Below are 25,661 nucleotides of genomic sequence, written 5' to 3'. Positions count from 1 at the left end.
TTTCCGGATTCCACTAAAAATCATGAGTGGCGGGGCCATTGCTGCCCCTGATCCTGTGCGCATCCATAGATCAGGACACTGGGGCTAGGAGTGGAAGGCTGTGCCCACTCCCTGTATCCTCGAGTCTAAAGCATTCCACAGGCTCAGCCTGCCAGACCCACCCCTACCCCCAGCCAGCCATGATCAGGCCTGCCCCAGCTCCTGGGCATTCCACACATCAAGCCCCATCCACTGCAGGACCTGGTGCTGGTGGCTCCTCTCCCCAAGGCTCCTGTCCTCCCTCCACATCCTTCCCTAAATTTGCTTCCCCCACTGGTCAACTTATGGCCCTGGACACAGCCTGAACCTGCCCATCTACCCTACAGACACAAGTCCTCTCCCGGATTCAGGGTCAGGCTGGTCAGGGGCACTGCCTCCAAGAGTTTGGCCAGCAGAGGGCCCCCTCTGGCCCAGAAACTCCATGGCCCCTGGGCCAAGTTTCCACAACACCCTGCCACACAGACACCTTGAGCACTGCAGGAACCCCTACACATACCTGGCCAGGCCCAGGTTCCAAGCACAGCCTCCCGAGACAAGCCCATTTTGCAAAACCCATTTAATGTAAATAAATAAGAATCCCAGATGGGGCAGGGCCCCCTGGAGGCACGCAGGCCCCACCTGCCCACTCTCTGGGCTCCATCTTCAGTTCAGCTCAGCCTAGGGGGAAGCAGGGTCACTCCACCATACTAGTGTCCCACGGGGTCTCAGATCCTTGTCTCTGCCTGCCAGGACGTAGTGACAGAGCGCAACTGGGGGAGCCTGCAAGGCCCCTCACTGTCCCACCAGCTGTCCCCTCTGTCTGCAAGCAGGGCAGAGGACATCACGGCCTCCTCGTTTCTGTGAGCTCTGCCAGAAAGGAAAGTCAGTGAGGGCCCAACAGCATGGCCAAATGCCAAAATTCTTTCCAAGAATGGCAGAACTGGAGGCCTCCCAAGGCTGATGGAGGATGGAGGCAGGTGGGCAGCAGGCTGAAGTGGAGACAGCCATTAGATTCACCTTCCATGGATTTGCTTGGGGGAACTGAACTGTGTGAAATTTCCACTTTTGCTGGTCAAATGCTGTCATATGTCAACAATTTTGTGTGATGTAAACAACAGGCAGCAGCCCTGTACCGTCGGCATGCTTCCCGTGCAGGCTACAGCAGTGGAGGGGCTCAGGGAACACGGTGCCTCTACCTGCAGTGGCGACTGGGTGATGCCAATCCCTCTACCTGGGGAAACCAAGGCCAAGAGTGCATGACCTCCAGGTCCCCAAGGCTAGTTTAGGGGCCAGCATGTCTGTCCAGTGAGTGACTGAGTAAGGGTTTTATTCTGAGATGCTTCCAAACAAAGGCCTGCTGCTGGGGAGAAGTCCTGGTGGCCATAGCTACAGACCTGCAGATGTGACTCTGAGGCCAGCTTCTCCATTTCCCAAGCAGGTGGGCCATGGAGGAAGTGGGAGAGCCAGGCGTGTGTGGCTCTACACTCATACACACTTGTACATGTACGTACTGGTGTCTGTCCACCAGGCAGAGGGAGCTTCGAGGCCACCCTCCTGTGGCTATGTGCACGTGTAAGCTGAATAAGTGGGTCTGCGTCTCGGCCATCTCCCTTGCCCTTGCCCTTGCCCACAGGTAACAATGAAGGCTGAAGCCAACAGAAAGACTGCACAGTCGGGCTATCAGGCCTTGACAGGAAGGAACCATGTCTGTGCTTGGCCAGCCCAGCCTTGCTGCAGGGCAGCCACAGCAGAGGCTGACTCCCTGGGGAGGTGGCCCAGCTTGGCTGGCATTTCATGGCTCATGAAGAGAGAGACCGAGCACTGGGGCAAAGGTGTGCAAGGCTTTGGCTCCTGCTTCCTCCTCCCAACCCACCTTGAGTCAGCAACCCAGAGAGATGCTATCCAGCCCCGGCCCCTCCCACCCGACTCACAGAGGCCTCTTCCCCTCCCCAGCCCTTCACCTGCTCCTCTCCTTCCTCTCGTAGACAGAGTGAAGCCTGTTGATCAAGAAGATCTTGTCTTCCCCCTCCTAGGGAGGCCAGAACACAGAGGTGAGAGACAGAAGGTGTCCATCCCTGGGTCCACCCAGAGCTGGCCTGTTCCAGACCAGGTGGCGAAGCTCACCAGGGGAGTCAACAGCTCCAGGAGCAATTTTGTTGGTAGCCAAGCAGATTGGTTCCTGGTACCTGGTGACCTGGCTCTGCCCCAGAGCACCCTCCAATGTCTACGAAGAGGAGCCACAGGCTCCTTGTGGCACCTCGTTTTCCTCTAGCAAGTCATTGACAGAAAAGGAGAGGATGGAGCTGGGCGCCATGGCCATGCCTGTCATCCCACTCGCTCCAGAGGCTGAGGCAGGAGGACAGGAGGTGGCAAGTTCCAGGCCAGCCTCAGCAACTTAGCAAAAAGTGTCATGAGAAAAAAAGGGGGGGGGGGGAGCTGGGGACGTGGCTGGGTGGTAGAACACCCCCAGGTTCCAGTACCAGAAAAGGAAAGGCTGTTCACTCTCCAGGCCGCCAGCGTGGACCTGGGGAGGGTCACAGGAGCAGCCACGCCTGCCCTGCAGCCCCTGAAGCGGACTAGGAGCAGGCGCTCAGCCTCGTGCACACTGTGCAACAGGGTCCACCTGGACAAAGGCCTCTAATTCCAGAGAAATGGAGGGCAGCTGGGACTCTCCTCCCGGTGCCACTGTGCCTCCCCACACAGCACCCTGACGCAGTGAAAGGTGGCATGGAAGGGCAGGAGCCATTTCACCAAAAGCCTGCTTCTGATGGTGTGGCCAGACGAGATCACCTCGAGCAGACACCTAGCTTTGAGGTCAGCCCCAGTGTGAGAGGCAGGAGTGGGGTCTATGTGGCTGTGCCATTTACCACCCAGGAGCCATCCCTGAGAGCTTCCCCCTGGCCTGACCGCTGCCACCCTTGCTCCTGACACCAACGGCAGACACAAGCCCCTGACCTCCATCAGGGTGAGTGCTAAAGAGAAGCCCCAGGCCCAGTCCTGGCCGGACATCTGGAAACTGGCACCCCACAGGCCAAGGTGGCCAAGTGCTCAACAGAATGGCCCTGGATGAGGTCAGAGCTCAGGACAATTCATTAAGGCCACCACTGGGAATCTGCAGGGGTCACAGTCTAGCACCCTGAAGGAGATGACCCCGCCACAGGCCAAGGCATTCCTGAGAAGAGGCCAGCAGGAGTGACCAGCCAGGAAAGTGCCTGTGTCTCCTTAATAAAGAAATGTCTTCCAGTCTCATTGCCCTTCTTTGTCCAATGAGAGCACTGACCAGGGCCCGCCTTCCAGCAAGTGTCCCTGGAGAAGACCAAAAGCCATTTCCAATAGTTCAGAAACCCTGCCCAACACTGCACCACAGCAGGGCCACACACTCAAACTGGAGTCCCGTGGGGCCCCTACAACCGGGAGCTCTGGCCAGAACCCTGGCCCTGTCACCTCTACACCTGTTTAACCAAATCACACCGATGAGTCCATGGAAACTACCATCCAAGATGCTCAGGGGAGGGGTGCAGGGCCTGGGGGAGCTGGCCGGTGACCAGGCATCCCCCAGGTGTGGTAGGGAGGGAAACTCACATTGCGGATCTGCTCCTTAAGGAGGGAGATGACCTTCCGCTGGCCCTTCACCACCTGGATGTTGAAGTAGATGATGGCCCTGTAGAACATAGTGGTCAGGCTGGCAGCAAGTGGCAGGGAGGGCCAGGGCCCCGTGGCAGGCTGCATCCTGTCAGGAGGTCCCCGGAAGCCCTGCACTCACAGCAGCAGGGCAGATGCCAAGAAGAGAAAGAAGGTGCTCTCCACCAGGTACCGGTGCAGCCAGGGCACCCAGGAGGCCCCGGGGCCCGCACTCTCCAGGTGACGCACCCACACCCTGCCTGCCTCATACATGGTGTCCAGGGTCCGAAAGGGGCCGCAGGTGCTCGAGGGCTTCACCCTGAGGGAAGAGGTTAATGGGAACCCTCTGGGCAATGGGCCCTCCACCCACTTCCCCCCCAAGCCTCAGAGGAAGGCAACCTCCACATCACTCCAAATCCTAGGCGGGTCCTCCAGCCAAGCACCACCCCCCCAACCCAGGAATGCACAGAAAATGGCCAGGCCTCCTGCCCACCCCATCCGATGCCTACTCACTGCCACACGGCGTAGCAGAGGAAGATGGCGGCACCCAGGAAGGAAGGGAAGCAGAGCAGTGTGAGGAAGACGGTGCTCATGTGCGAGGCCAGCCAGGGCCTGCGGGGAGCTTGGCAGTTGGCCATCAGGCTGGCCTGGGGAGAAAGACCACAGTTTGCCACAGCCACAGCACCTGTGGAGGGCCCTTCCCAGACCCAGGGCCCCAAGGGAGGAAGGGCAGTGGCCTGGCGGGTGCCGTGCATTCCAGGACAGAACCTGGACCTCACTGTGCTCACTCTACAGGACTGTGGCAGCCATGGGCAGAAAGGCCAACACTGGGAATCTGAGCTCAGGGCTGGAAAGAGCCAGCAGGGCTTCCCTCCTCACCTAGAGGGGGCACTGAGGCACACAGGACACACTGCCCAAGGTCAAGCCAGCAAAAGGGTTGAACCCAGGGCTGGGACACAGCTCAGTTGGTAGAGAGCTTGCCTCACATTCACAAGGCCCTGCGTTCAATCCCCAGCACCACAAAAAAAAAAAAAAAAAAAAAGTTGAGGCCAGCAGCCACCTCCACTGACTGAAGGTCGACACTGTGCCCAGCTCTACATCTAACCTTTCCCAGCCCTGCAAGGGCACTGGTCCCACCATGCAGGTGAGCAGATGGAGGATCAAGGAGAGCTCAGAACCAGTGTGGGCAAAGTCGCTGGCTCTCAGCCCTGAGCATTCCTGCTGAGAACAGTACCCAGCACTCAGCACAGCACAGGCCCCAACGAGACCTCTGAACCCAGTGCCTGGCTTGCCCAAGGCAGGGACACCAGGGACATGCCTAGCCCTAGGCCGTGGCCCCACATAGTTGGACAGGGAAGAGTCTGCCCAGCCCGGGGCACCTATGGGCTACCAGAGCTGTGTGCCCACCCACTGCTGCTCCCCCACCAGCTGCTCACTGCTCAGCCATATTACCTTCTTGACCAGGAAGAGGAGCAACAGCCTGAGGACCTGCACAGCCGGCAGGAGAGGCGAGAAGAGGACGCCCAGCCTGGAGGAGGGGCACAGCCATAGTCAGCACCCCCACCTTCTGGACCCAGCTCAGATGGGAACAAGCTGCCCGCACCCTCTGCTGCTGCCCAGGACCAGCCCGCTGCTGCAAGGGAGGCTAGGGCCAATGTGGCCAGGAGGGCAGGTGTGGGCCCCAGGGAAAGGGTCACAGACCACAGTGCTCTGCCTGCCCGAGGAACTGGGCAGCCAAGGCAAGTGGGGGCACCTCACCAGGTCAGAGTCTGCCCATAAATCAGGTCCAGAACATTCCTTGCAATATCGAACTCAGGTTTCCGCCTCCTCTTGAGCTTCCTCTCTGAGATGAGCCTGGGTAAAGAAGGGGCCTGACTGGTGGGCAGAAGACCCTCATCCCACCTTGGAAGGCACCAGGTTGGTACACGTGGCCCTCCCCACACAGGCACCCAGCCTGTATCAGGAGAGAGAGCGGCCATCCTGGAACATTCAAGGACTGGACACTGCAACTGGCCCCACTCAACCTTTCTCTAAATTGGTGAAGATACACCTGACCTAAGCCACAGCGGCAGCAGCAAAAACTGCAAAGTTATTTAACAATCTTGTTTTTTATTACTAAACTCATATATTTAAAAAAAATAAGGAAATAAAAATCATCTGAAGTCTAGATTCTATAATAGCCCACCAGTGACACTTTGAAGATGCTCTCCACTCTCTTTCCTCTTTTCCTTTGAACAAGGCTAATACTACAACACATGTATCTCTTAGACACCTCATTTTCCTTTCCAATCTAAAAACACGACCCAAGTCAGACACAGTGGCGCACACCTGTAATCCCAGCAACCTGGGAGGCTGAGGCAGGAGGATCTCAAGTTCAAAGCCAGCCTCAGCAACTTAGTGAGGCCCTGAGCAACTTAGAGATACCCTGTCTCTAAATAAGAAATAAAAAGGCTGAGGATATGGCTCAGTGGTTAAGGGCCCCTGGGTTCAACCCCCAGCACCCCAAAAAATAAATAAAAATTAAAAATAAATATATAAATAAAACACATTGCATTCCACCTCCTGCACCTTCTGGAAACTTCAATAAGCTTTGGCAGATGCAGATGTACGAGGGTGGGAGGCCCACCCATCTGAGGCCCTGCCTCACTGCCCAGGTAGAGTGTCCAGGTGACCAGTACAGGGTGGGAAGCCAGCCCAGCCCATCCAGACCCCCTTGCCTCCACACCAGCTCCCCAAACAGCGTGTCGAGCAGTGCGAACAGGAAGTCCATCACCATGAACCGGTACAGCTCCTGGCCCACGAAGTCCTCCCAACACTGGCCCTGCAGGGCAGCCACCCTGCGGCCCAGCCAGTGGTAGCAAAGAATGCCTAGGATGGCCATCTTGAGGATGAGGTTCCTGTACAGAATGGTGGAGGTGAGTGCGAAGGCCAAGGGAGGGGGCCAGCAATAGCAGGCACACCCGGGGAGCCCATGCCCGCCTAGCCACACACCTGCAGATGGCCACGTACACTTCCAGCCCCGGGGACTCATGCCGCTCCAGGGCAGCCAGGCCACGGAACAGGTAGGAGGCCCCCAGGTTGAGGAGGGAGACCACCAGGGGCAGAGCCAGTAGCCTCGCCTCCTGGCCGGCAGACACCGGGCTCTGCAAGGCACCAGGGGAGGGATGCGGTCACTGGAGCACCCACTCTGACTGACGGGCTCTGAGGGGGCAGAGGGGCTGTGGGAAGGGGCCCAGGGGCAGAAAGCCAGGCAGCACCTCTGTGCCCAGGAGTGGCCCACCCAGGCTCAGTTCACAAATACAGGAAGTAGGGAGGGGGTGCCACAACCAGAGGACGGGGAGGGCAGGGAAGAAGGAGGGAGACTGCAGCCCAGCCCCTGCCCGCACCTGGATCGTGACCTCTGAGAAGACGAAGACGGCCACGGAGCAGCCCAGCATGGTGCCCAGACACAGCAGCCACGCCAGCCCCAGCAGGACCGCCCGCCGCAGCCGCCCACGCAGGCTCTGGGGGCTCCTGTGCAGCTGCCACTCAGCCAGCAGCTCCTGTGGGGGCAGCAGGACCTGTCACCTGGCCCACAGCACGAACGTGCAGACACACAGCACACAGGCAGGACAGAGGGACAGGTGGCTGCCAGGCTCCCTGTGGTGCCCGCACCTCCTGCTGCCAGGCCTCCCCGCCACCCCGGCCCCCTCTGCCTGCCCCAGCAGCATCTCCAGGAAGCCTCCTGAGTGCCAGCCAGCTGCCCTCTGTGCCCGTGGCCCCTGAGATGAGGACACGTGCCTCCCACAGGAGCTGCCAAGAACCTGGTCCAGCTGAGCTCTCCACAGCACAAGACCCAGGACGGCAGAGGACTTCCACAAGGCCCCGCGCCTGAGACCTTGGGCAAAGGACGTGACCTCTGTGCCCACTTTCTCTCTCGTACTCCTTACTCACAGGGCCACTGTGGCCATTCAGTGACTAAAGGAGGGGGTGGGCAGTTATCACCCCAGGGCCGCAGGACAGGAGGCACAGACCCCAGAAAAGGCCCTGGGATGGAGTCACCCTAACCTGCTGGGGCTCCAGCGGAGGCCTGCTCACCCCCCAGGGCCGGGGGAGCCCGAGGCCGTGTTGGCAGCACTGGCCCCGCCCACACATGTCAGATCACCCACTGCGCCCCATCCCAGCACCTTGCGGCCAGCTCACAGACAGCTCCCGGGCCACCTCGGCCCTGGCTGGCTGCAGGGACTGGCAGGCTGGTTTGGAGTTCTGGGGCCGTGGGGCAGGGCAGGTGGCCGCTCACCTTCAGTTGGGTGCGGATGTTGTCCTGCTGGAGGCGAGAGGCCCGCTTCTCAGTCACCTTGTAGTCCCAGGAGCAGAAAACGGTGATGGCGTGGACGCCCTTGGTGCTGCCCACCCGGTAGCTCTCCCCAAAAGCATGGGACATGCTGGGAACAAGCAGAGATGGGCAGGGTAATGGGGGCCTAGGGGAACAGAGGCCATGGAGGAAGGCAGGACAAGCCCTGCAGCCTCCTCTCTCACCTTGCCCTGGGCAGCCATGCCCTCAGCTTCCTGCCCGGAGTGGACTGCTGGCAGCTCTGGGCCAGCCCTGTCTGACACACGCCCACAGGAAGATGAGCCAGGGCTTCACTCACCATTAACAGACACCACATGGAAAACGCTGGGCTCACCTCAGGGCCTTTGCATTGCTCACCCAATGACCACAGCACCTCCCTTCTGTTCTTCCACCCACTCTTACTTAACCTTCCCAAGACCTGTGCAAACGCCCCCAGGGCTCCGACTGTCCCAGCCCATTCACTGCTCTTTTCCCAGGGACAGCAAACTTCTTTAGGTTAGGCCTCATGCTTGGGTACCTTCCTGCCCAACACTTGAGGGAGGAATGGACAGGTGGATGGGTGGGTGGGTGGATAGGTAGATGGACAAATGGGTAGATGAAAGTAAGGGTGAATAAACAGATAGATGGGTAGATAGATAGGCTAATGGATGGATGGGTGGGTGGATAGGTGGGTGAACAGGTAGAGGGATGAATGGATAAAGGATGGAAGGATAGATGGGTAGATAAAGGGATAGAAAGATGTATGGGTAGACGGGTGGGTGGATGGGTGAGTGGACAGGTGGGTACATAGGTGGATCAATGGATAGAGGGATGGATGGATGATAAATGGATAGGTAGAAGGATGGATAGACGGTGGGTGGATAGGTAGAGGAACAAGTAGAGGAATGGGTGAATGGATGGAGGAAGGATGAATGAATGATGGATATATTCATGAATAACGGATGGATGGACAGGTGGGTGGACAGATGGGAGGACAGATGGGTGGAAGGAAGTGCCACTGGACATATGGGTGGTGCTCAGAGCCAGGATCACGTGGCAGAAGGCCATTACCTGTAAACCAAGGAGATGCAGGTGATGAAGAAGGCTGCCCCCATGGTGAAGAGGTAGGCCAGGGGCATGTTGTAGGGAAGGCTGCTGGCCCCAGGGCTGCACTGGTGGCCATCCCGCGGAGGGACGCAGGGCTGGTTCAGCGTGGCGTTGCTGTAGTACCCATAGTACATGACAGTGTGGGTAAAGCAGCCCTGTGAGGAGGCAGAGCCAGGTCAGGACCCCTCCGCCCAGCCCACCCGCCCTCAGGCCTCCAGAGGCAGGGGCCGAGCCAGGGGCAGAAGGTGGCCCAAGGGCTCCTCACCCCGCCTGTGAGGAGCTCCAGCCCTGTGAAGGCGGGGGCAGGGTCCGGCGGGCCGGGCGGGAGGGCAGCTTGCACCCCCACGAGGAGGCCCAGCAGCAACAGCAGCAGCAGCGCATTGAAGGCCAGCAGGGTCTTGAGGAACAGGAAGTAGGAGAGCACGCTGGAGCCAAACTGGCCTCCGATCTGCTTCAGTGTGTGGCGCCACGGCCTCACGGCGTGCAGGCCGGAGAGCAGCGCCAGCCCTAGGCTATGCAGGGCCTGCGGGGACAGTGACAGGAAGGCTCTAAGGGCTAGGACCACACAAGTCACCCGCGGCCCCAAGGCAAGGCCAGGATTAGGAGGCCACCATCAGGGCAGCAGCAGAGGAGTGGTCACCCACCGCCTGGCCCCACTGCTCACGAGGCCCCAGCCCCACAGGCTCCTACCAGGATGCAGGCGTATCTGAGCCGGCTGCAGCAGGAAAAGACGCCCCCACGGTCCTGCCGGGCCCTCTGCTTCCCCCTCTGAATCTGGCTCTTCTCTCTGGGGACAGAGGCTACTGTCAGTGACTGACCCTCAGAGGGGCCACCCGCCCACAGACTTGAGACCCTTCTATCTGGCCACTTTCAGCTTAATTGAGGAAGTAGGTCTTGAGGCCATGCGAGGCTGGGGGACACTCACCGCAGGCAGCGTTTCTCAGCCAAGTTCAAGGGCATCCCCCGGAGCATGTGGTCCCGCTGGGCCACCGACAGGCCCTGAAGCTCCTTCACCAGGAGGCCTTGCTTCTCTGCAGCGAGAGGCTCAGCTGATGCACAGCATCCCTCCCTTCTGCCCATGGCCAGGGTCCTGGACAGGTTATCACCCAACACAAGCTCTGTACCCTGCTGCGGGGCCTGGCTGGCTCCTCTCCAGGGTGCAGCCAAAGCCAGACCCAGGCCAGCAGTGTGAGTTACCACTCAGCCCACACCCCCTCCTGCTGGCCAGATAGAAGGGTCTCAAGTCTGTGGGCGGGTGGCCCCCAGGAAGGACCCAGGCCCCTTTGAGGTTCAGCCACTAAGGGCAGCCTCTGTCCCTCCCCTCCGTCCACCCCCTGGAGCCCAGAACCCCTTCTCCTATCTCCACCAGGCCCCCAGAAACCTCTGGGCCCAGTGAAACCCCACCGTCTCCCATCACCTCCCAGCTGTGCTCAGCCCTTGCTGGGAGAAGCTGGGGCAGGACCCAGCCTGGGTGCTCACAGCCCTGACGCCAACTGCCCCCACACACTGTTTCTGAGATGGTCTGGCCGGGGCACTCTGAAACCTCAACAGTAGGAGTTTTAGGACCCAGAGCCGGGGTGTGGCTCAGTCATAGAGTGCTTGCCTAGCGTGTGCAAGGCCCTGAGTTCCATCCCAAGCACCACAAAGAAAAATGACTGAAGGCTTCCAGGACCCACAAGAGCTCTCCTTTCACCTGAGAAGTTCAAAACCCACCATAAGGTTAGGCCAGTGGCAGCAGAGAGGCCACACAGGGTCAGGGGCCAGTCAGTCACCACACTTGGGGTCTGAAGCATGGGTGCCGCCTCCCTGCATCCTCATAACGAGCAAGGAGGTGAGTGCTACCTTAATCCCAATTCCACAGATAAGAAATGAGCCTCGGGGAGCTGAAACATGGCCTGGTCCCAGAGTAAATGGTGACTGGGGCCTCTGCCCTCACCCAGGGCCCACCCCATCCTGCCCTGCTCCATCACCTACCAGACCCTCCCCATAGCCTCAGCTACTCAGACAGGCTGGGGGGGCTCCTGCCTCAGGGTCTCTGAATCTGTCCCCTCTGCTCTAGTCATTTCCAGGAAGCTTCCCTGGACCCTCCAGGCCGGGCTGGCTCTCAGGACGCTCTTCTCGGAGACTGATCTGAGCCCTGATCATCTGCTTCTCTGTCTCCTTGGCTCATGTCTGTCTCACTGGGCAGAAGGGGGGATGCATGAGAGGTGCACTGGTCTATTGACCACCGTTGCATGTCCAGGGTCAAAACCGCCCACTGTCAGACACACTCCCATGCTCCAGGCACGTGGCAAATGCTATTCAGGGCCTGATGGGCATGGCCCGAGCTGTCTGCAACCTGAAGCCCCCACTTGCCTGCCCCTGAGAGTCCCTGAGGAGGGACCTCAAGGAAGAAGGCTTCCTCACTCTGTTGCGCGCCAGCCCCCTGCCCACCCAGACCGCCTGCCCACATCCCTGCAGGCTGGCCTTCAACACTGGGGCTTAGGCCCCCACTCACTCACCATCCTCCTCGAGGGCCGTGGGGCCCAGCTCCAGGTCATACAGGCGGAGGCTGGGCCGGGCAGAGCGCACCATGTCGCCAAGCAGGGGCCGGCTGCCCCGGCGCCGCAGCTTCACCGTCCGGTTGTAGTACTGGGAGATGATGGCCCCGCGGCTGCGGCCTAGGAAGATACGTGGCAAAGTGGGGAGGACAGAGTCAGGCCGGACCTTGCCAGCCACCAGGACGGATCTCAGCACCAGGCCTCCCCATCCCTCAGGTCTTCCCAGGGCCCAAGAAAATTCCTTTATCCGAGACCTTAGGACCCACTCATTCCAAAAAAACCCAGCAAGGCAGCGTGGGGTAGCACGGGGCCTCCAGGCAGCAGGCAGGGTGGCCAAGAGCCAAGGGGCCTGGCTCAGAGGTGCACAGATGCCCAGGGAGGGGGTCGAAGCCAGCAATGAGGGCAGAGGCTCCAACTCACCGATGGTGCGGCTAGGCATGCTGGCCAAGATGCGGAGTGTGGCTGCGCTGTGGACAGGGGCACACTCTGGCCCCAGGAGGGTCTGGTGACCACTGCCTATAAAAGAAGGAAATGTCCCTGCCCAGCCACTTTGCCCACCCCATGGCCAGGAGGGTTATCTCCAGCTCCTGTCCACTCTTGCCAGCCTCCAGGCCTGGGCTCACCTGGGACCCCCAGGGTTCTGGCCACCAGCTGCCTCTGCTGCAGCTCCAGCTCCTCCTCGGCCCACTGGCTCTGCTCTTGGATGAGCTGGTGGAAGGAGTCATGCACCTCGCTCTCCTCATAGGGACTGGGCTCCTGGCTGCCAGGCGGGAGGGGACGAGGGAATCCAGGCTCCAGCTCAGAAATGGTGACACAGCCACCATCCACCAGTCCCCAGCCCCACAGCACTTACTCCTGGTCCCCTAGAGCCTCAGGGACGTTGAGGACCAAGGCCAGTGGCTGGGCCATGTCTGCGGTCCACGCCCAGCCCGTCTGCAGACTTAGGGCAGCTCAAACCCTGGACACCACCTCTGGAGACTCCCACTGCTCATCTGATGAGACAGAAACAAAGTAAACCCTCAATGCCTGGCACACATCCAAATGGCCTGCTCCCTGGGGGACCAACCGCCTGCCCCTCTCCTATCCCCCACCCACAGATGAACAAATGGTCAGGGAAGTGACCCCAAGTAACTCTCATGCCAAAATGGCTGAGGAAGAGGGAAAGAGAAAAGGAAGGAAGAAAGAGTGTGGACCTGCAGTTCCCATCAGTTTCCTCGATGTCGTCAGTGGTCACTAGTGCCTGGAAAATGAGGAAGGGGTGGGTGCCTGTGGACGCTGCCCTTTTCAGGCCCTCCATTCCCAGGGTGCTGCCCCAGGGACACCTTCCTCTAGGACAAAGGTCAGGGCAGCTCAAGGCCTTGCCTGTGCCTGCCCTGTAACCCCAAAGCCCTTCCTCTAGCAGGAAATCCGCCAGGCAGCCCTGAACCCTGCCCCCAGCCCCAGCGGAAGCAGCACACAGAAGGGCTCCCTGCCCCCACCCCACTGAGTGCTCCACTCTGGCGCTCCAAGGCCCTCTAGTCCTCAGGAGACTGACTCCCTACATTCCATCACCACAGGGTGGCCATGGGGGAGGATGCTGGACCCAAACAGGCCCCCTTTGTGTTGTCTCTGGCGTCACCCAGCACAAGTGGAGCCAGCAGGGCCCTGTGTGGGGCTGGGCCTCTGGGCCTAGTGCCCTGTGGGAGTGGGGTGCCCAACACTGTTGCCAACGGGCTGACTCTGCAGAACTCCCACGGGACACAGGCCCAGCCCTGGCCTCAGTCCTCCCTGCCCTCCATCCTCCTTGCCCTCAGCCCCAGGGAACCAGGAAAGTCGGTTCCTTTCAGGAGGCTTCCCCGACCAGCAACAGCACAGTCCCTGCAGACTGGTGACCACACTGTGCCCAGCCTAGTGTCCATGACACCTAGGACTGAACAACCCAGGTCCTGCCCTCCCTCTAGTAGAAACATAACTGGGGGAGGCCACCTAGAGCCTTAGAGGTGGCCCCCACCGGGCCCCAAGTGAAAACTAGCCAAGCAGGGTTGAGGGGTCCCCTGGAACCCTTCTCAGACAGACCCTCCCAAGCTCAGATCCACAAGGGGATGGGAGGTGCTGGGGGCTGCAGACCAGGGTCCCTGGGCTCCCCTGCACACCTGGACTTCAGCGGGCGACACACCCAGTGCCCTGCCCCAGGCGGGCCAGGTCCCAGCGTTTCCTGAGCCGAGCCAGGTGGGGAGCGCCGGGGCTGTTTTCAGGAACCCGCACCCTGAGGACAGCGACACTACCGGGCCGCCTCTGCCTGGAGCCCCGCGCGGCGACGGCGACAGGGCCCGCGAGGCAGGCCTCCCGCCCTCGCGCTGCCCGGGCTGGGCTCCCGCTCCCAGCTCCGGTGCCAGCCAGAGTCGGCCCTGGGAGGCCCTCTGGGAACTCGCTGCCAAGTGGCTTCGAGGCCGAAGGAGCGCGGCCCCGCCGAGCTGCCCGCCGCAGGCCCAGGGCGCCACCCCACCCCACGCCACGCCGATCTGCGACCCCGCGGGGACCCCGCGCCGGGACTCGGGCCACTCACCTGGGAGGCGCCGGGAGGCGGGGCGGGGCGCCGGCGAGTGGCTCACCTGTCCCGCAAGGGCCGCCGGGAACCGCGCTCTGGGCTCCACGACCTGAGGGAGGGTCAGTGGGAGCGAGTGGCAAAGGGCCCCCCCCCAGGGGGGGCGATCAGTGACTGTCGCAAGCCTGGAGGGCAGAGGGAGCTGCACCGCCAGCCCCGCGAGGCGGCGGGCCACGGTCACGTGACCGCTCCCTCCGGGTGTGCCCAGCCCCGCTGGGGCACCGGCGCCAACTGCGCCCTCTGCCCGCCGACTTCCGACCCTTCTCGCCGGGTCCCTGGAGTCTGCGCAGGGTCGGGGGTGACTGTCGGCCTCCAGGCAAACTCCGGCCCAAGAGCCCAGTTTTTGTAGGACGCGGTTTCCCCAAGTTTCAAAAGGGGGCAATCATCCAGACCCACCCACTTCCCAGGGCGAGGGACTGTCAAAACCCGACGGTGCGGAGCCGCGGAGCGCAGCCTCTCCACACGGTGTTGGGTAACCCCTTCCTCCCGCGCCTCCAGCGCGACATCCGCCACACCCCCAGCTGCCGCCAGCGGTTATCGCCCCCTTCTGCTCGGGGCGGAGTTCCTGTGGCTTATCTGGTAAAAGTTCTGGCGATTGGGGGGGGGGGGGGGGGAAGACAGCGGACTTCCCAAGGGCTGCGCCCGCTCGCCCACTGCTGGGTTTCTGTTATTCCCTACAAGCAGGAGGCGGGCGCTGACCTTCCTATTTCGCAGATAAGGAAACCGAGGCTGAGGAAGGACGGTCGGGCTCCAGGGTGCCATCAGCCAGCACATGGGCCTTGGTCCCGCTGGGAGCTGCACGCAGGAAACTGACTTTGAGACACCTCTCCCCCAAGCTCATGAGAAGGTGGAGGGGGCTGAGGCAGGCACGTGACTGAACAGGAAGTCGAAGAGGGATGAAAGATGGGGCCCTCCTGGGGGCAGGTCAGGACTCCAGAGAGCCTGCAGGAGTGCCAGGACTTCCTGAAATCTGTGGGAACAGGTCCAGGGATCTGAGCTTGGACTCAAGGGAGAGGCCAGGTGGGGCTTCCTCGCAGCTGTAAGTGTGGTTCTCAGGTGGGCTCCCTGGGGCATGGAGGCCCAGCCCTGCCCAGGCCCTGTACCCCTCCCGCCTCTTCCCCGGCCCTTCTCTGCCTGCCCAGGCGCAATGTGCATGGCCCCAGGTGAACCCGGTTGGAGCAGTGCCACTTCCTACACACAAGAGCGTTTGAGGACCTTCCCCCTGCTCCCCCAGCCCACTGCGCCCACCAGCAGCCAGCTTGGGGGCTGGCACAGAGTGGGATCTGGAAAGCAGGAGCGGGATGATCAGGGAGGCAGAAAAGCTCTGGGAGGATTCAGAGCTGGGATGATGGGGCTCTGAAGGAGGGGGACAAGGAGAGGGAGGTAGGGCTGGGCTGCAGAGCGTCCCAGGGGATGAGGCCCGGGAATGCCAGGACTACTCCGAAATGTCCAGCCGGGAGGGGCGCCGGGGGTTGCTTCCCGAAGGTTTCTTACGGGCCAGAAGCCAGGCCCGTCCCTGGACCTGGGCATAGGGTGGTGCCAATGATAGAGGCGGGAAGTTCAGAATAACGCCACCGGCCTCTGCAGATCCAGAGGCCGGGTGCGCTGCTTCCCACCCGAAGGCGACCTGCGGCGGGCAGTTAAGGAGCCAAGCCCTGCACCCCGCCGCCGCTGCCCGAGGGTCGGTCCCGGCTCCCACGCCAAAAGAGGGCGCGAAGGGACGCACGCGCTGCAGCAGCAGGGGTCCGAGCGTGGCCCGAGGGCAGCGGAGCCCGCGACGCCCGCAGGGAGCTGAACCGGACCCCAGCCGGCGCGCACCGGGCCTGCCCCACCCCCGGAGCCGGCGCGCGGCTCCCACCTGCGCCCCCGCGCCCCACGGCCGGCAGGAAGTGCCCGCTCGGTGCAGTGGACGGCCGAGGGAACGGCGGGGCGGGCGGGGGCGAGCCGAGAGGGAAGAGAGGCGGGGGCGGGGAGGGCAGGGTTCCTGTCAGGTGACCCCGCCCGCCCGCCCGCCCAGCGCTGCCTGGAGTGGCGGCGGCAGCCAGAGGAGGGGGCTCCTCCGTGGTCCCCAGGTGAGCTGGATGCAGAGCCTGGTGGAGGAGGAAAGTGGGATCATTGAGTCTGAAAGGCCGGGGTGGGGTGTCGTAACCGCTGCAGAGGCGGCCTTGGGGTCCCCTGCTCCCCTCCCCACGGCTGGGGCTGTAGCCACGCCTGCTCTCCCGGGTCGGCTGAGGGGCCCTAAGCAGACCCAGGCCTGGGAGGCTGGGTTACCAGGAGGAAGACCGAGCGGGGTCCCAGGACATCCGGAGCTGGGGTGCTGCGGTTGGCCGCGTCCTAGAACTGTCCCGGCTTGCAAGAGGGTGTCTTCCTGAAGGGGAAGGGGCACATGAAGAGGGGCGAGAATGTGGTTTGGCAAAGGGTGACCTGCCAGGCCTGTGGCCACGGGTGACTAGGGAGTGGGAAGAGCGGGCTTGAGACGGGCATGTTCTCTGACCTTTCACTCCATTTGACAGATGGGGAGACTGAGGCCCTATGCCACGTGTCGCTTTGAGAGGTGGAACTGGACTTAATTCACATCCTGACCCTGCAGGATTCTCTTTTCCCTCGGGGCATCCCTGGGCCAAGGCCCGGAGGCTCACCACCTGGCACCCACATTCTTCCTGGGAGCAGGGGGACTAGCAGGATGCTGCGACCGTGGTCAGGGCAGTGGGGGCAGGCCCCGGGGGAGGCAGAACCCCCGCCTGCAGGCGAGGAGCTGTGGGAGCAGGAGATGGAGCGGCTCTACGCCTCCCAGGCGCCAGTGCGGATGCTGCCCTATGCCATCGTGGACAAGCGCTTCATCCGGTGGGTGGCCGGCCGGGCGGGCCGTGGGAGCAGAGGGCCTCCAGGTGGCCCAGTCAGATAGAGGGTGGAAAACCCCAGCAGCCCAATGGCGCCCTCTGCCTGGCGGGGTGGGCAGGACGGGTGACTCAGGGGCGCCCCATCGCCACCCCATCCCAGGCACCTGCGGGAGCCGAATGGAGTGAAGAGCTCGTGCTGGCAGCGGTGGCCGCGCAGGTGGCAGATCGCTCGACGACGCCTGGGGGAGGCGGCGCACCGGCTGGCCCAGGGCTTCGGGCTCTGGGAGGGGGCTCTCTACGAGATCGGAGGTAGGACCCACGACGACCCCTACTTCCCACCTCCTATCTCTGGGGTCCCAATATCCAGTTTCGAAAGGAAGAGGGCACCATCCCTCCGGTCATTGCCGGGGCCCACCCGCAACGATCAGCCCCTCCATCCTCTCTCTCACACACACACCCTCAGCCTCCCAAAGGCAGGTGCAAACCACGATGAATGACAGCACCCTCTGGTGGCCCCCGGAGGTACTGCGGGGAAGCCTGGTGCAGGTCAGCGAGCTGGGCACCCCCGTTGAGTGGGCTGATGGGCACTCCAATCCCATGCCCTGGCCCAGTCGGATCCCAGTCAGTGCACCTGTGTCTCCCTCGCCTGCCCTGCTCTTCTCCCCACAGGCCTCTTCGGCACCGGGATCCAGTCCTACTTCACCTTCCTCCGTTTCCTACTGCTGCTGAACGTGCTGACGGTGGGGCTGACTGCCAGCCTGGTGCTACTGCCCCTGGCCTGGCTCCGCCCCCCGGACCCAGGCCCCGCCCAGAACTTGAGTGAGTACTGCAGCCGCCCCCTGCTCCTCTGGGCACACCCTGGCATGCTGCCTGTGCCCAGCCTGGACTACCCTGCCTTGACTTTTGCATGGCACACTTCAGACACATCCACGGTGTCAGGGTTGGGCTAGACTCGCGAGGGCAGACTGTTGCCCTTGCCCTTGTCATGGAGACTTCTCTCTATTGGTCCCTCCCCCTCCTCAACAGCCCTGCAGTGCCCTGGCAGCCACCAGCCCCAGATTGGCATTCCGAAATTCCACAATCAACTTTGGAATGTTTTAACTGGCAGGGTAAGTGGGGTCACCCTGGCCATGGTCCAGGGGTCCTGGGAGGCTCCTGCCCCATCCAAGGACTCTTGGTTTCTAGAGAAAGGTCTGCCACAGAGGCTGGTGGGGCCCACAGTGGGGTCATGCGCAGCACAGACCCACACACACCTGTGGCCCTCAGAACACAGCTGGGGTGGGGGTTCAGGGAACAAGAACCCATAGCGTAAAGTCCAGGCCTTTGGGACTGGAAGCCATCAAGTGGCCCTCAGGATGGACCCCTAGGTCAGAATCCTGGCTCTGTTCCCCAGAGCTGACCCTGAGCAAGTTGCCTCACCTCTGAGCCTCTGCAAGGTGGGCGCATTCTCACCTGGTGGGTTACTGTGAGTGAGGGGTCCCTCCAGGAAGGGCTCAGTACAGAGCCTGGACGGACCTGCTCAGGGGTCTCCTTCCTCGTCCCCAGGCCTTCACCAACACCTATCTCTTCTATGGCGGGTACCGGGCGGCGCCCGAGAGCAGCTCTGCATACAGCATCCGCCTGGCCTACCTCCTCAGCCCACTGGCCTGCCTGCTCCTCTGCTTCTGTGGGACCCTGCGGCGGTGAGTAGACCCACGCCCCTTCCCAGGGCCGTCTTCCCTGACACCCACCCCTGTGGTGTGGACCCCCAAGATAGCAGATAGACCCCCGTTTCCTACTCAGTAAGGCTCCTGGTGGTTCCTCAGCCCAAACTCAGGCCTCCCCAGCTGCAGGCCTCAGGAGCAGGGGCCACTATATCCCCAGCCCCACACACAGGCCTCCCACGCCCAGCCCAGATCCGGGCCACTGCTAAGGCCGAGGGGGAGGCCCCTCCTACAGCAATCTGTGCCCCCAGGATGGTGAAGGGGCTGCCACAGAGGCTCCTCCTGGGCCAGGACTACAGAGCACCTCTCAGTGCCAAGGTCTTCTCCTCCTGGGACTTCTGCATCCGGGTCCAGGAAGCGGCCACCATCAAGAAGCATGAAATCAGCAATGAATTCAAGGTGTGTGCAAGAGGGAACCCAGCGTGAAGCAGTGTGCGAATGAATCGTGCGTGCGTGAGGGCATGTGTGAGCGAGTGTGTGTTTTGCAGGCAGAGCTGGAAGAGGGCCGGCGCCTCCAACTGGCGCGGCAGCGGTCCCCCACCCAGAGGGCCTGCCACCTGCTCACCTTCCTGTGGGTCAACGTCCTCATCGGGCTCCTGGTGGTTGGGGCCATCAGTGCCATCTTCTGGGCCACCAAGTACTCGCAGGACAAGAAGGAGGTACCTGGCAATTGCCTTCCTTTCATTCTGCCAGGACTGTGGGAGGGGACAGGAATCCCACTGTGCACACTGGGAACTGAGGCCCAAAGAAGTCAAAGCGGCCATGACCTTGTGGTCTGGCCTGTGGATGTCCTGTTGACAGAGCTCTGGATCCTGCCTGTACCCATGTCATGTCTAAGGGGCCAGAGGGGCCAGGGAGTGGACGGGGTCCTGCTCTGCAGGCTCCCTGACCTGCTACACCCCACAGGAGGACCTATTCGTGGTGCTACAATATCTCCCCCCAGGGGTCATTGCCCTGGTCAACTTCCTGGGTCCTTTGCTGTTTGTGTTCCTGGTCCAACTGGAGAACTACCCACCTAGCACTGAGGTCAACCTCACCCTCATCTGGTGAGCACACCCTCGGGGGCCTGTGGGACGAGTCTGTCTCCTGCTGTCCTGGCTGTCATCTGGCACCTGGGGGGTCCCAAACCGGGAGGCTTCCTGTGTTAACCACTGCACCAGAGGGCAGGCAGGTGGGCTTCCTCATCCCCGAAGGAAGCTCCATTCTGGACCAACCACCAGCCATTTAGAGGGACAGGGGCTTTTTGTCCGGGAGACATTGCAGCAGGCATTGCCCACTTAGAAAAACACAGCACAGGCACACAGCTCCCTGAGGGCTTTACATCCCTAACTTGACAACCAGCACTCGGCGTGAGAAGTCCCTACCACCCTCATCCCCGTTGGGTGGACAAGGAAACAGCCTCCCAGGGTGAAGTGCCCAGCCAGGCCTGACCGCAGGTTGCCTTTGGGTACAGGTTCAAATGCAAGCCCTCCTGTAGCCCATGCTCCTTCCTAGCTCAGCACTGGTCCTGTCTCTGCTCCAAACTCCTCCCAAGGACTCCTCCTGGACAGGCTCCTGAGCTCCAGCAGCTTCTCCTCCCTCCTGCTACCCGACCCTCTGGGACCTGCTTTTCCCTCTGCTTTCCTCACATCAACTGTGGTTGGCCTTGAAACTTTATTTTTGTAGTAGGTTAGAAATGTACGCATGGGAGCTGGAGATGCAGATCAGTGGTAAAGCGTTTGCCTAGCGTGCGTGACACCCTGAGTTCAATCCCTAGCATCGCCAAAAAAAAAAAGAAAAGAAAAATAAAAAGAAAACTTTACACATGTTAAAAAATTCAAAATGCTTAAAAGGATAAAAGATTTAAAAAATAAGCTCCCACCCACTCCTGCCTCCCAACCTCCCTCAACTGAAGAACCACAGTTCCCCCCCTTCTGGCCACACATGGGTACTGCAAATGTCCACCCCCTGAAAATAACATGCATGCAATAGGTTTTCGGCCATCAGACCTACACGGTCCAGTGAGGCATTATTTAGTAAGCACGTGCTGCATGTGCTTATGTGAGATCAGGTCAGCGGGCCAGGATGTCAGTAAGCAGCAGAGCAGCAGAGAAAGGCAGACCTTGGGGCCATCGTGCAGCTGGGTGGCAGGGCCTGTGCTTCGCATGTGCGAATCCCTGGGTTTGAGCCTCAGTACTACAAAATAAATAATAAATAAGGACAGTCTCACCTGTACTGAGAGGCCCAAGGTTTGTGTCCTGCAGGCTTGTCCCACAGGAGTTGCTATGCTGAGAGGTGGAGTGGGGTAGCGGATTCTGTTGTGTTTCCCAGACTGACTTAAAAACAGACCTCTTCCCCATGAATGATCTGGGGACTCGGATTCTGGGAACACCCTTTGGGAAACACTGCTGTGGACGGAGCAGCTGGAAGGAGGCTGGGCCCTGGAGTTAGAGGGGGCAAGGTGTCTCAAGGACTCCACCCGGGGCCCAGCCCCTGACCCAGTGCCTGCCTGCCCACAGGTGCGTGGTGCTGAAACTGGCCAGCCTGGGCATGTTCTCCTTCTCCCTGGGCCAGAGCATCCTGTGCATCGGCGGAAACAGAACCAGCTGCGAGGCCTATGGCTACAACGCCTGTGACTACCAGGTAGCCGGCAGCCTGGGGCCTGTCCCTCCCATTCTTCTCAGCAAGGCTCCCCTCCAAAACCAGACAGAGCCCTGGAGACTCCTTGTCCCCACCAAGGTCTCACCTCTGTGAGAAGCTGGGAGCAGAGCGGCCACACCGCTGCCCATAGCCAGGGGGTGCTCCTGTTCCACACACGCTCAGGCCTTGCAGCCCCCCTGGCTGGGGGACCCAGCTCCAATCTAACCCCGAGGTTGTGTCAGACTGGAGGAAAGGCTCCTGTACCCCTCAATGAGTGGGTGGGGCAGGGAAGCCTGGTGGTGGTGGGTGCTGACCGCCCCCTCCTCTGCACCCAGTGCTGGGAGAACGCAGTGGGTGAGGAGCTGTACAAGCTCATCATCTTCAACTTCCTCCTCACCGTGGCCTTCGCCTTCCTGGTCAGCCTGCCTCGGAGGTGAGCCATGGGGGGCCCCCAGGGAGGATGCCCCGGGGCTACCATGGGCATGCTTGGGGATGGCCAGTGGACACAGCCAAGGTCAGCCAGGCATTTCCATGTGGGTGAGGGTGTAATGGTCCCTGGCCATGACTGATGTGGACCACACACCCCTCTTGCCTGGTGGGCACCTGGACACCCCCTGCCAGGCTGCTGGTAGAGCGATTCTCAGGCTGGTTCTGGACTTGGCTGGACCGAGAGGAGTTTCTGGTGCCCAAGAATGTGCTGGACATCCTGGCAGGGCAGACGGTCACCTGGGTGGGCCTCTTCTTCTGCCCCCTGCTCCCCCTGCTCAACAGCATCTTCCTGTTCCTCACCTTCTACATCAAGAAGGTGAGGGCACCCAGTTGGGTGGGAGCAGGAGAGCTGGGCTGTGGCCTTCGGCCCTCCCTCACTTCCTGGGCCTCAGACTGGGGGCCGCTGCCTGACGATTCCTGCTCACCCTTGCTCACCCCCAGTACACCCTCCTGAGGAACTCCAGGCCTTCCCCACGGCTCTTCCGTGCCTCCAGCTCCACCTTCTTCTTCCAGCTGGTGCTGCTGCTGGGCCTGCTCCTGGCCGCAGTGCCCCTGGGCTACGTGGTCAGCAGGTGAGAGGAGGGCTGGGAGGCCAGCAGAGGCAGCTGCTCCCTGGGGCCCTGACAACTGTCTCTCCACCTCTCCTTCTCCAGCGCCCACTCCTCCTGGGACTGTGGACTCTTCACCAACTACTCAGCCCCCTGGCAGGTGGTCCCTGAGGTGGTGGCCCTGTGGCTCCCGCTGCCTGGCCAGCGGGCCCTCAACTACCTCAGTTCCCACGCCTTCAGCTTCCCCCTCCTCATCCTGCTCAGGTGCCTCAGGGTGGAGGACCCCTGGGAGGGTGCCCTTTCCATGGGGGTGGAATAGGACTGGCAGCCCCTGGCCAGTCTCCTGGGATCCAGAAACCAGACAGGAGTTGCCCGGGGAAGCAAGTTCCCCAAGAGAGGTGGCCTGGGGGTCCTCACGTGCCTCCCTGTAAAGCAGGAGCCTCTGGGCCCGGCTTCCTGTGTCAGGGGACTGCAGAACCCCCCCCCCCGGGAGGGGGGGGAGAGATGCTGTCTCCCCTTGAGGAGAGAGGCCCCTGTGGTGGGATGGGTGGCTGACCTTGCATCCCTGTCCTCCCCAAGCCTGGTCCTGACCGTGTGCGTGTCCCAGTCCCGTGCCAACGCGAAAACCATCCATGAGCTCCGGAAGCAGCTGATGTGGGTGAGTGTCCGCTGGGCTGGGGAAGGGACATGGACTTCAGAGGACCCCCTCTCAGGGGTATGGGGCCTGAGGCCTGGGACGGACCCGAGGTTGTGGGGGGGGGGGTTATCCTGGTGGAGAGCGTGACCTTGGCTGGGGGTAAAGACAGGAGGGAGCAGAGGGAGCAACCGGTTCCACTGGAGCGGGACTTTAAGCTCCTCCACCCTCCAGCCTGGGGGCGGGGGCGTGGCCTCTGGTCACATCAGAAGTGGTCTTGGGGCGGGGCCTCTGGTCGCATTGGAGGAGGGGCCTGTGGGCGGGGCCTCAGACACGTCGGGGGCGGGCATTGGAGAGTAACCTGGGGTGGGCGGGGCAGAGCCGCGGCTGGGAACTGGTGGGCGTGGCCTTTGACCTTGGCCCGCCACCCGCCTCTCGCTCTCCCGCAGCAAGGCCGGGAGAAGTGGCACCTAGTGGAGGACCTGTCGCGGCTGCTGCCAGAGCCGGCCCCGGCCCCGAGCCACTCTCCCGGGCCCGAGTCCCCTCTCTCCCGAGCTTCGCGCCCACGGTCCTTCTACCCCGGTTTCCCTTGCCCAGGCTCCCCGGGCCCCAGGGCCCCCCGACCGGGCCCTTCCCGGGTTGTTCCCACCGAGCTGAGCCCCGGGTGTCCGGGCCCCTCCTCCAGATTCCGCTACCCCAGCGGCGGGGCTCTGTAGCGCGGACCCCATGCCCTGCCTGGACCCACTTCCTCCCCAGGCCCTCTTAGCCCATGCTCCAGAGCCCTGGTGACCACTGCCCCTCCCTGCTCCTGGGCCTCCAGCAGGACTCCCCAGAGAGGGCCAGCAGGAAGACATACGGAAATTTCTATCATCTATATTTTTATCTTATCCCTTCGAGTGTCCTTTTTTGTTGCTGTTGAAGTTTTATAATACACACGTATATTAGTATGTGACGGCTGAACGTAACTTTCAAATATACATCAACTGGGAGTGCTCGAAGTTGCTTACCCAACGGCGTACTGCCATAGTTTGGAACCCTCTCCCTAGGCTGTGCCTCCTGCATGCCACCCACTTGGCCCTCCACATGTAGGGAGCCCACAAAGGTCCTGGCCATGGTCAACAAGGGGCAGAGCTGGGATGTGAATGAACCCAGAGGCATGGGCTGCAAGGCCACTCTGTACCCATAGGAGAGGTCATCCCAACCCTGACCACAAGGGCTCACTGCAATGAGAGGGTGTGGTCAGCCCCTCCCTTGAAGGCTCCTCACTGCCCCATCCTCTCAAACCTGTGTCAACAAGGGCAACTCAGGAAGCCAGAACCAAGCCTTCCACACAACCTTGTCCTTCCAGCCTGCTCACTGGGCTGACCCTGAGCCCTGTGAGGTGAGTGGGAGCCATGTGCTGTGAGTGTGGGCTGCAGGAGGTGGCCTGACCATCACATCCCACAGTTCCCAGCCTCCGAGAACTCGACCCTGAGGAGCTGTCAGGAGCTGGCCCCTCCCAGCCACTCTGGGGTGTTGGTCCAGGCACAACCAGGGGCATTAGGACTTTAATTCATTTATTTAGGTACTGAGGATCAAATCCAGGGCCTCCCAGGAGCTAAGCATAGACTGTACCACTAAGCCACCCCCTTCGGCCCCTCCAGACTTTTAAAATCATCCAGGGGTCTCTCCCATGCAGCTGGGATGGAGAACTGAGAAGGGAGGGCCAGAAGGAGCCCAGGACGTGGCTGAAAATCCTCCAGCGTCTCCCTGCATTTCTGCCTGGACACCATCCGGGCAGCTCTGGCCCGATGGCCTGGGGCTGGGGGCTTCTCATGTGATCATGAAGACTTGGCCAGTTCAGTTCCTCCTGCTGCCAGAGGCCTCCCTGAGCGATTCTCCAGGCCACAGTCCCCTCTCCCAAGCTTCTCACCCATGGACCTCTGCCCCTGCTGACCACTTGACCCAGCAGTCCAGGAGGGAACACAGGTTAGGTGCTAAGTGCTAGGTCCTGGTCTGGGAGCTGCCTATGAGACCCGGAGGAAAACCCACAAACTGTGTTCAGTCTGCAGAGGGCCATGAGCCTGGCCCAGGTGAAAGTGGCATATGTTATTTAGCAGATCCCTGGAACCCAGCAGCAACATCTGGAAGCAGTTTAGAAATGCAAACTCTAGGCCCAGGCCTCCTGCACCAGGAACTCTACACATCAGTGATGTCTTTTGTTTGTTTCTGTTGTTGTCTTGTTTGGGCAGTGCTGGGGTCAAACTCAGGTCCAGTGGTAGAGCAAGAGCTGAGGATCGAACCCAGGGCCTCGCACATGCTAGGTGAACGTTCTACCCTGAGCCCCAGCCCCAGCCCCAGCGAGTGTTTTAATGAGCTCTTGAGAGGGATGCTAAAGTGTGAGGACCTCTGTAAGGACGAAAAAGGCCTGCGCTCAGCACCTCCTCCCCCCTTCTACCCAAGTGGGCCGGGCCAACCACTGCAGGCTCAGCACTTAGGCACCATGGGGACAGGTGACCTCAGGAATGCAGCCAATCTCGGGCCTCAGCTTGCTCATCCAAGACATGGGGAGGAGGTCCCACCCCTCTGAGTGGCCGGAAGGATTAAGGGAGCAAGTCCTGAGGGACTGTAGCTAGAAGGGCCTCAGGGCTCCTTTTGCAGAGTGGC

The 25,661-nt window shown here is 61.4% G+C and overlaps 2 protein-coding genes across 2 annotated transcripts; one reads left to right on the top strand and one right to left on the bottom strand.

Annotated features, from left to right (window-relative positions):
* Positions 1 to 580: 580 nt before the first annotated feature.
* On the bottom strand, positions 581 to 14,399 carry Tmc6 (transmembrane channel like 6). Its single transcript, XM_076870787.2, has 21 exons — positions 14,144 to 14,399; positions 12,792 to 12,838; positions 12,452 to 12,590; positions 12,222 to 12,358; positions 12,019 to 12,114; positions 11,560 to 11,718; positions 9,984 to 10,089; positions 9,749 to 9,845; positions 9,324 to 9,581; positions 9,023 to 9,213; positions 7,919 to 8,063; positions 7,026 to 7,181; positions 6,631 to 6,782; positions 6,357 to 6,536; positions 5,398 to 5,493; positions 5,092 to 5,167; positions 4,153 to 4,286; positions 3,782 to 3,958; positions 3,601 to 3,679; positions 1,980 to 2,047; positions 581 to 885 (listed from the first exon to the last, which is right to left on the bottom strand). Exons 3-21 carry the CDS (start codon positions 12,505 to 12,507, stop codon positions 744 to 746), a joined length of 2,505 nt encoding a protein of 834 aa, XP_076726902.2. The 5' UTR covers positions 12,508 to 12,590; positions 12,792 to 12,838; positions 14,144 to 14,399; the 3' UTR covers positions 581 to 743.
* A 1,819-nt stretch (positions 14,400 to 16,218) lies between these two features.
* Positions 16,219 to 23,906, top strand: Tmc8 (transmembrane channel like 8). Its single transcript, XM_076870228.2, has 16 exons — positions 16,219 to 16,254; positions 16,696 to 17,026; positions 17,183 to 17,331; positions 17,692 to 17,841; positions 18,049 to 18,131; positions 18,568 to 18,704; positions 18,977 to 19,124; positions 19,214 to 19,384; positions 19,632 to 19,771; positions 21,224 to 21,347; positions 21,680 to 21,777; positions 21,966 to 22,149; positions 22,275 to 22,405; positions 22,487 to 22,645; positions 22,961 to 23,039; positions 23,465 to 23,906. Exons 2-16 carry the CDS (start codon positions 16,866 to 16,868, stop codon positions 23,729 to 23,731), a joined length of 2,181 nt encoding a protein of 726 aa, XP_076726343.2. The 5' UTR covers positions 16,219 to 16,254; positions 16,696 to 16,865; the 3' UTR covers positions 23,732 to 23,906.
* The last annotated feature ends 1,755 nt before the right edge of the window (positions 23,907 to 25,661 follow it).

The sequence above is a fragment of the Callospermophilus lateralis genome, chromosome 11 (genome assembly GCF_048772815.1).
Source record: "Callospermophilus lateralis isolate mCalLat2 chromosome 11, mCalLat2.hap1, whole genome shotgun sequence".
Lineage (NCBI taxonomy): Eukaryota > Metazoa > Chordata > Mammalia > Rodentia > Sciuridae > Callospermophilus > Callospermophilus lateralis.
The sequence above is the reverse complement of the archived record's forward strand: the minus strand, read 5'-3'. Positions and strand labels throughout refer to the sequence as shown.

Coding starts and splice junctions, on each gene's coding strand:
- Tmc6 (XM_076870787.2), bottom strand. CDS start 12,507: ATGGCCCAGCCACTGGCCTTGGTCCTCAACGTCCCTGAGGCTCTAGGG. Junction 10,090..11,559: donor CACGGCCCTCGAGGAGGATG/GTGAGTGAGTGG, acceptor CTCTCGCTGCAG/AGAAGCAAGGCCTCCTGGTG. Junction 6,537..6,630: donor GTGTACGTGGCCATCTGCAG/GTGTGTGGCTAG, acceptor CATTCTGTACAG/GAACCTCATCCTCAAGATGG.
- Tmc8 (XM_076870228.2), top strand. CDS start 16,866: ATGCTGCGACCGTGGTCAGGGCAGTGGGGGCAGGCCCCGGGGGAGGCA. Junction 17,842..18,048: donor AGGCCCCGCCCAGAACTTGA/GTGAGTACTGCA, acceptor CCTCCTCAACAG/CCCTGCAGTGCCCTGGCAGC. Junction 22,150..22,274: donor TCACCTTCTACATCAAGAAG/GTGAGGGCACCC, acceptor GCTCACCCCCAG/TACACCCTCCTGAGGAACTC.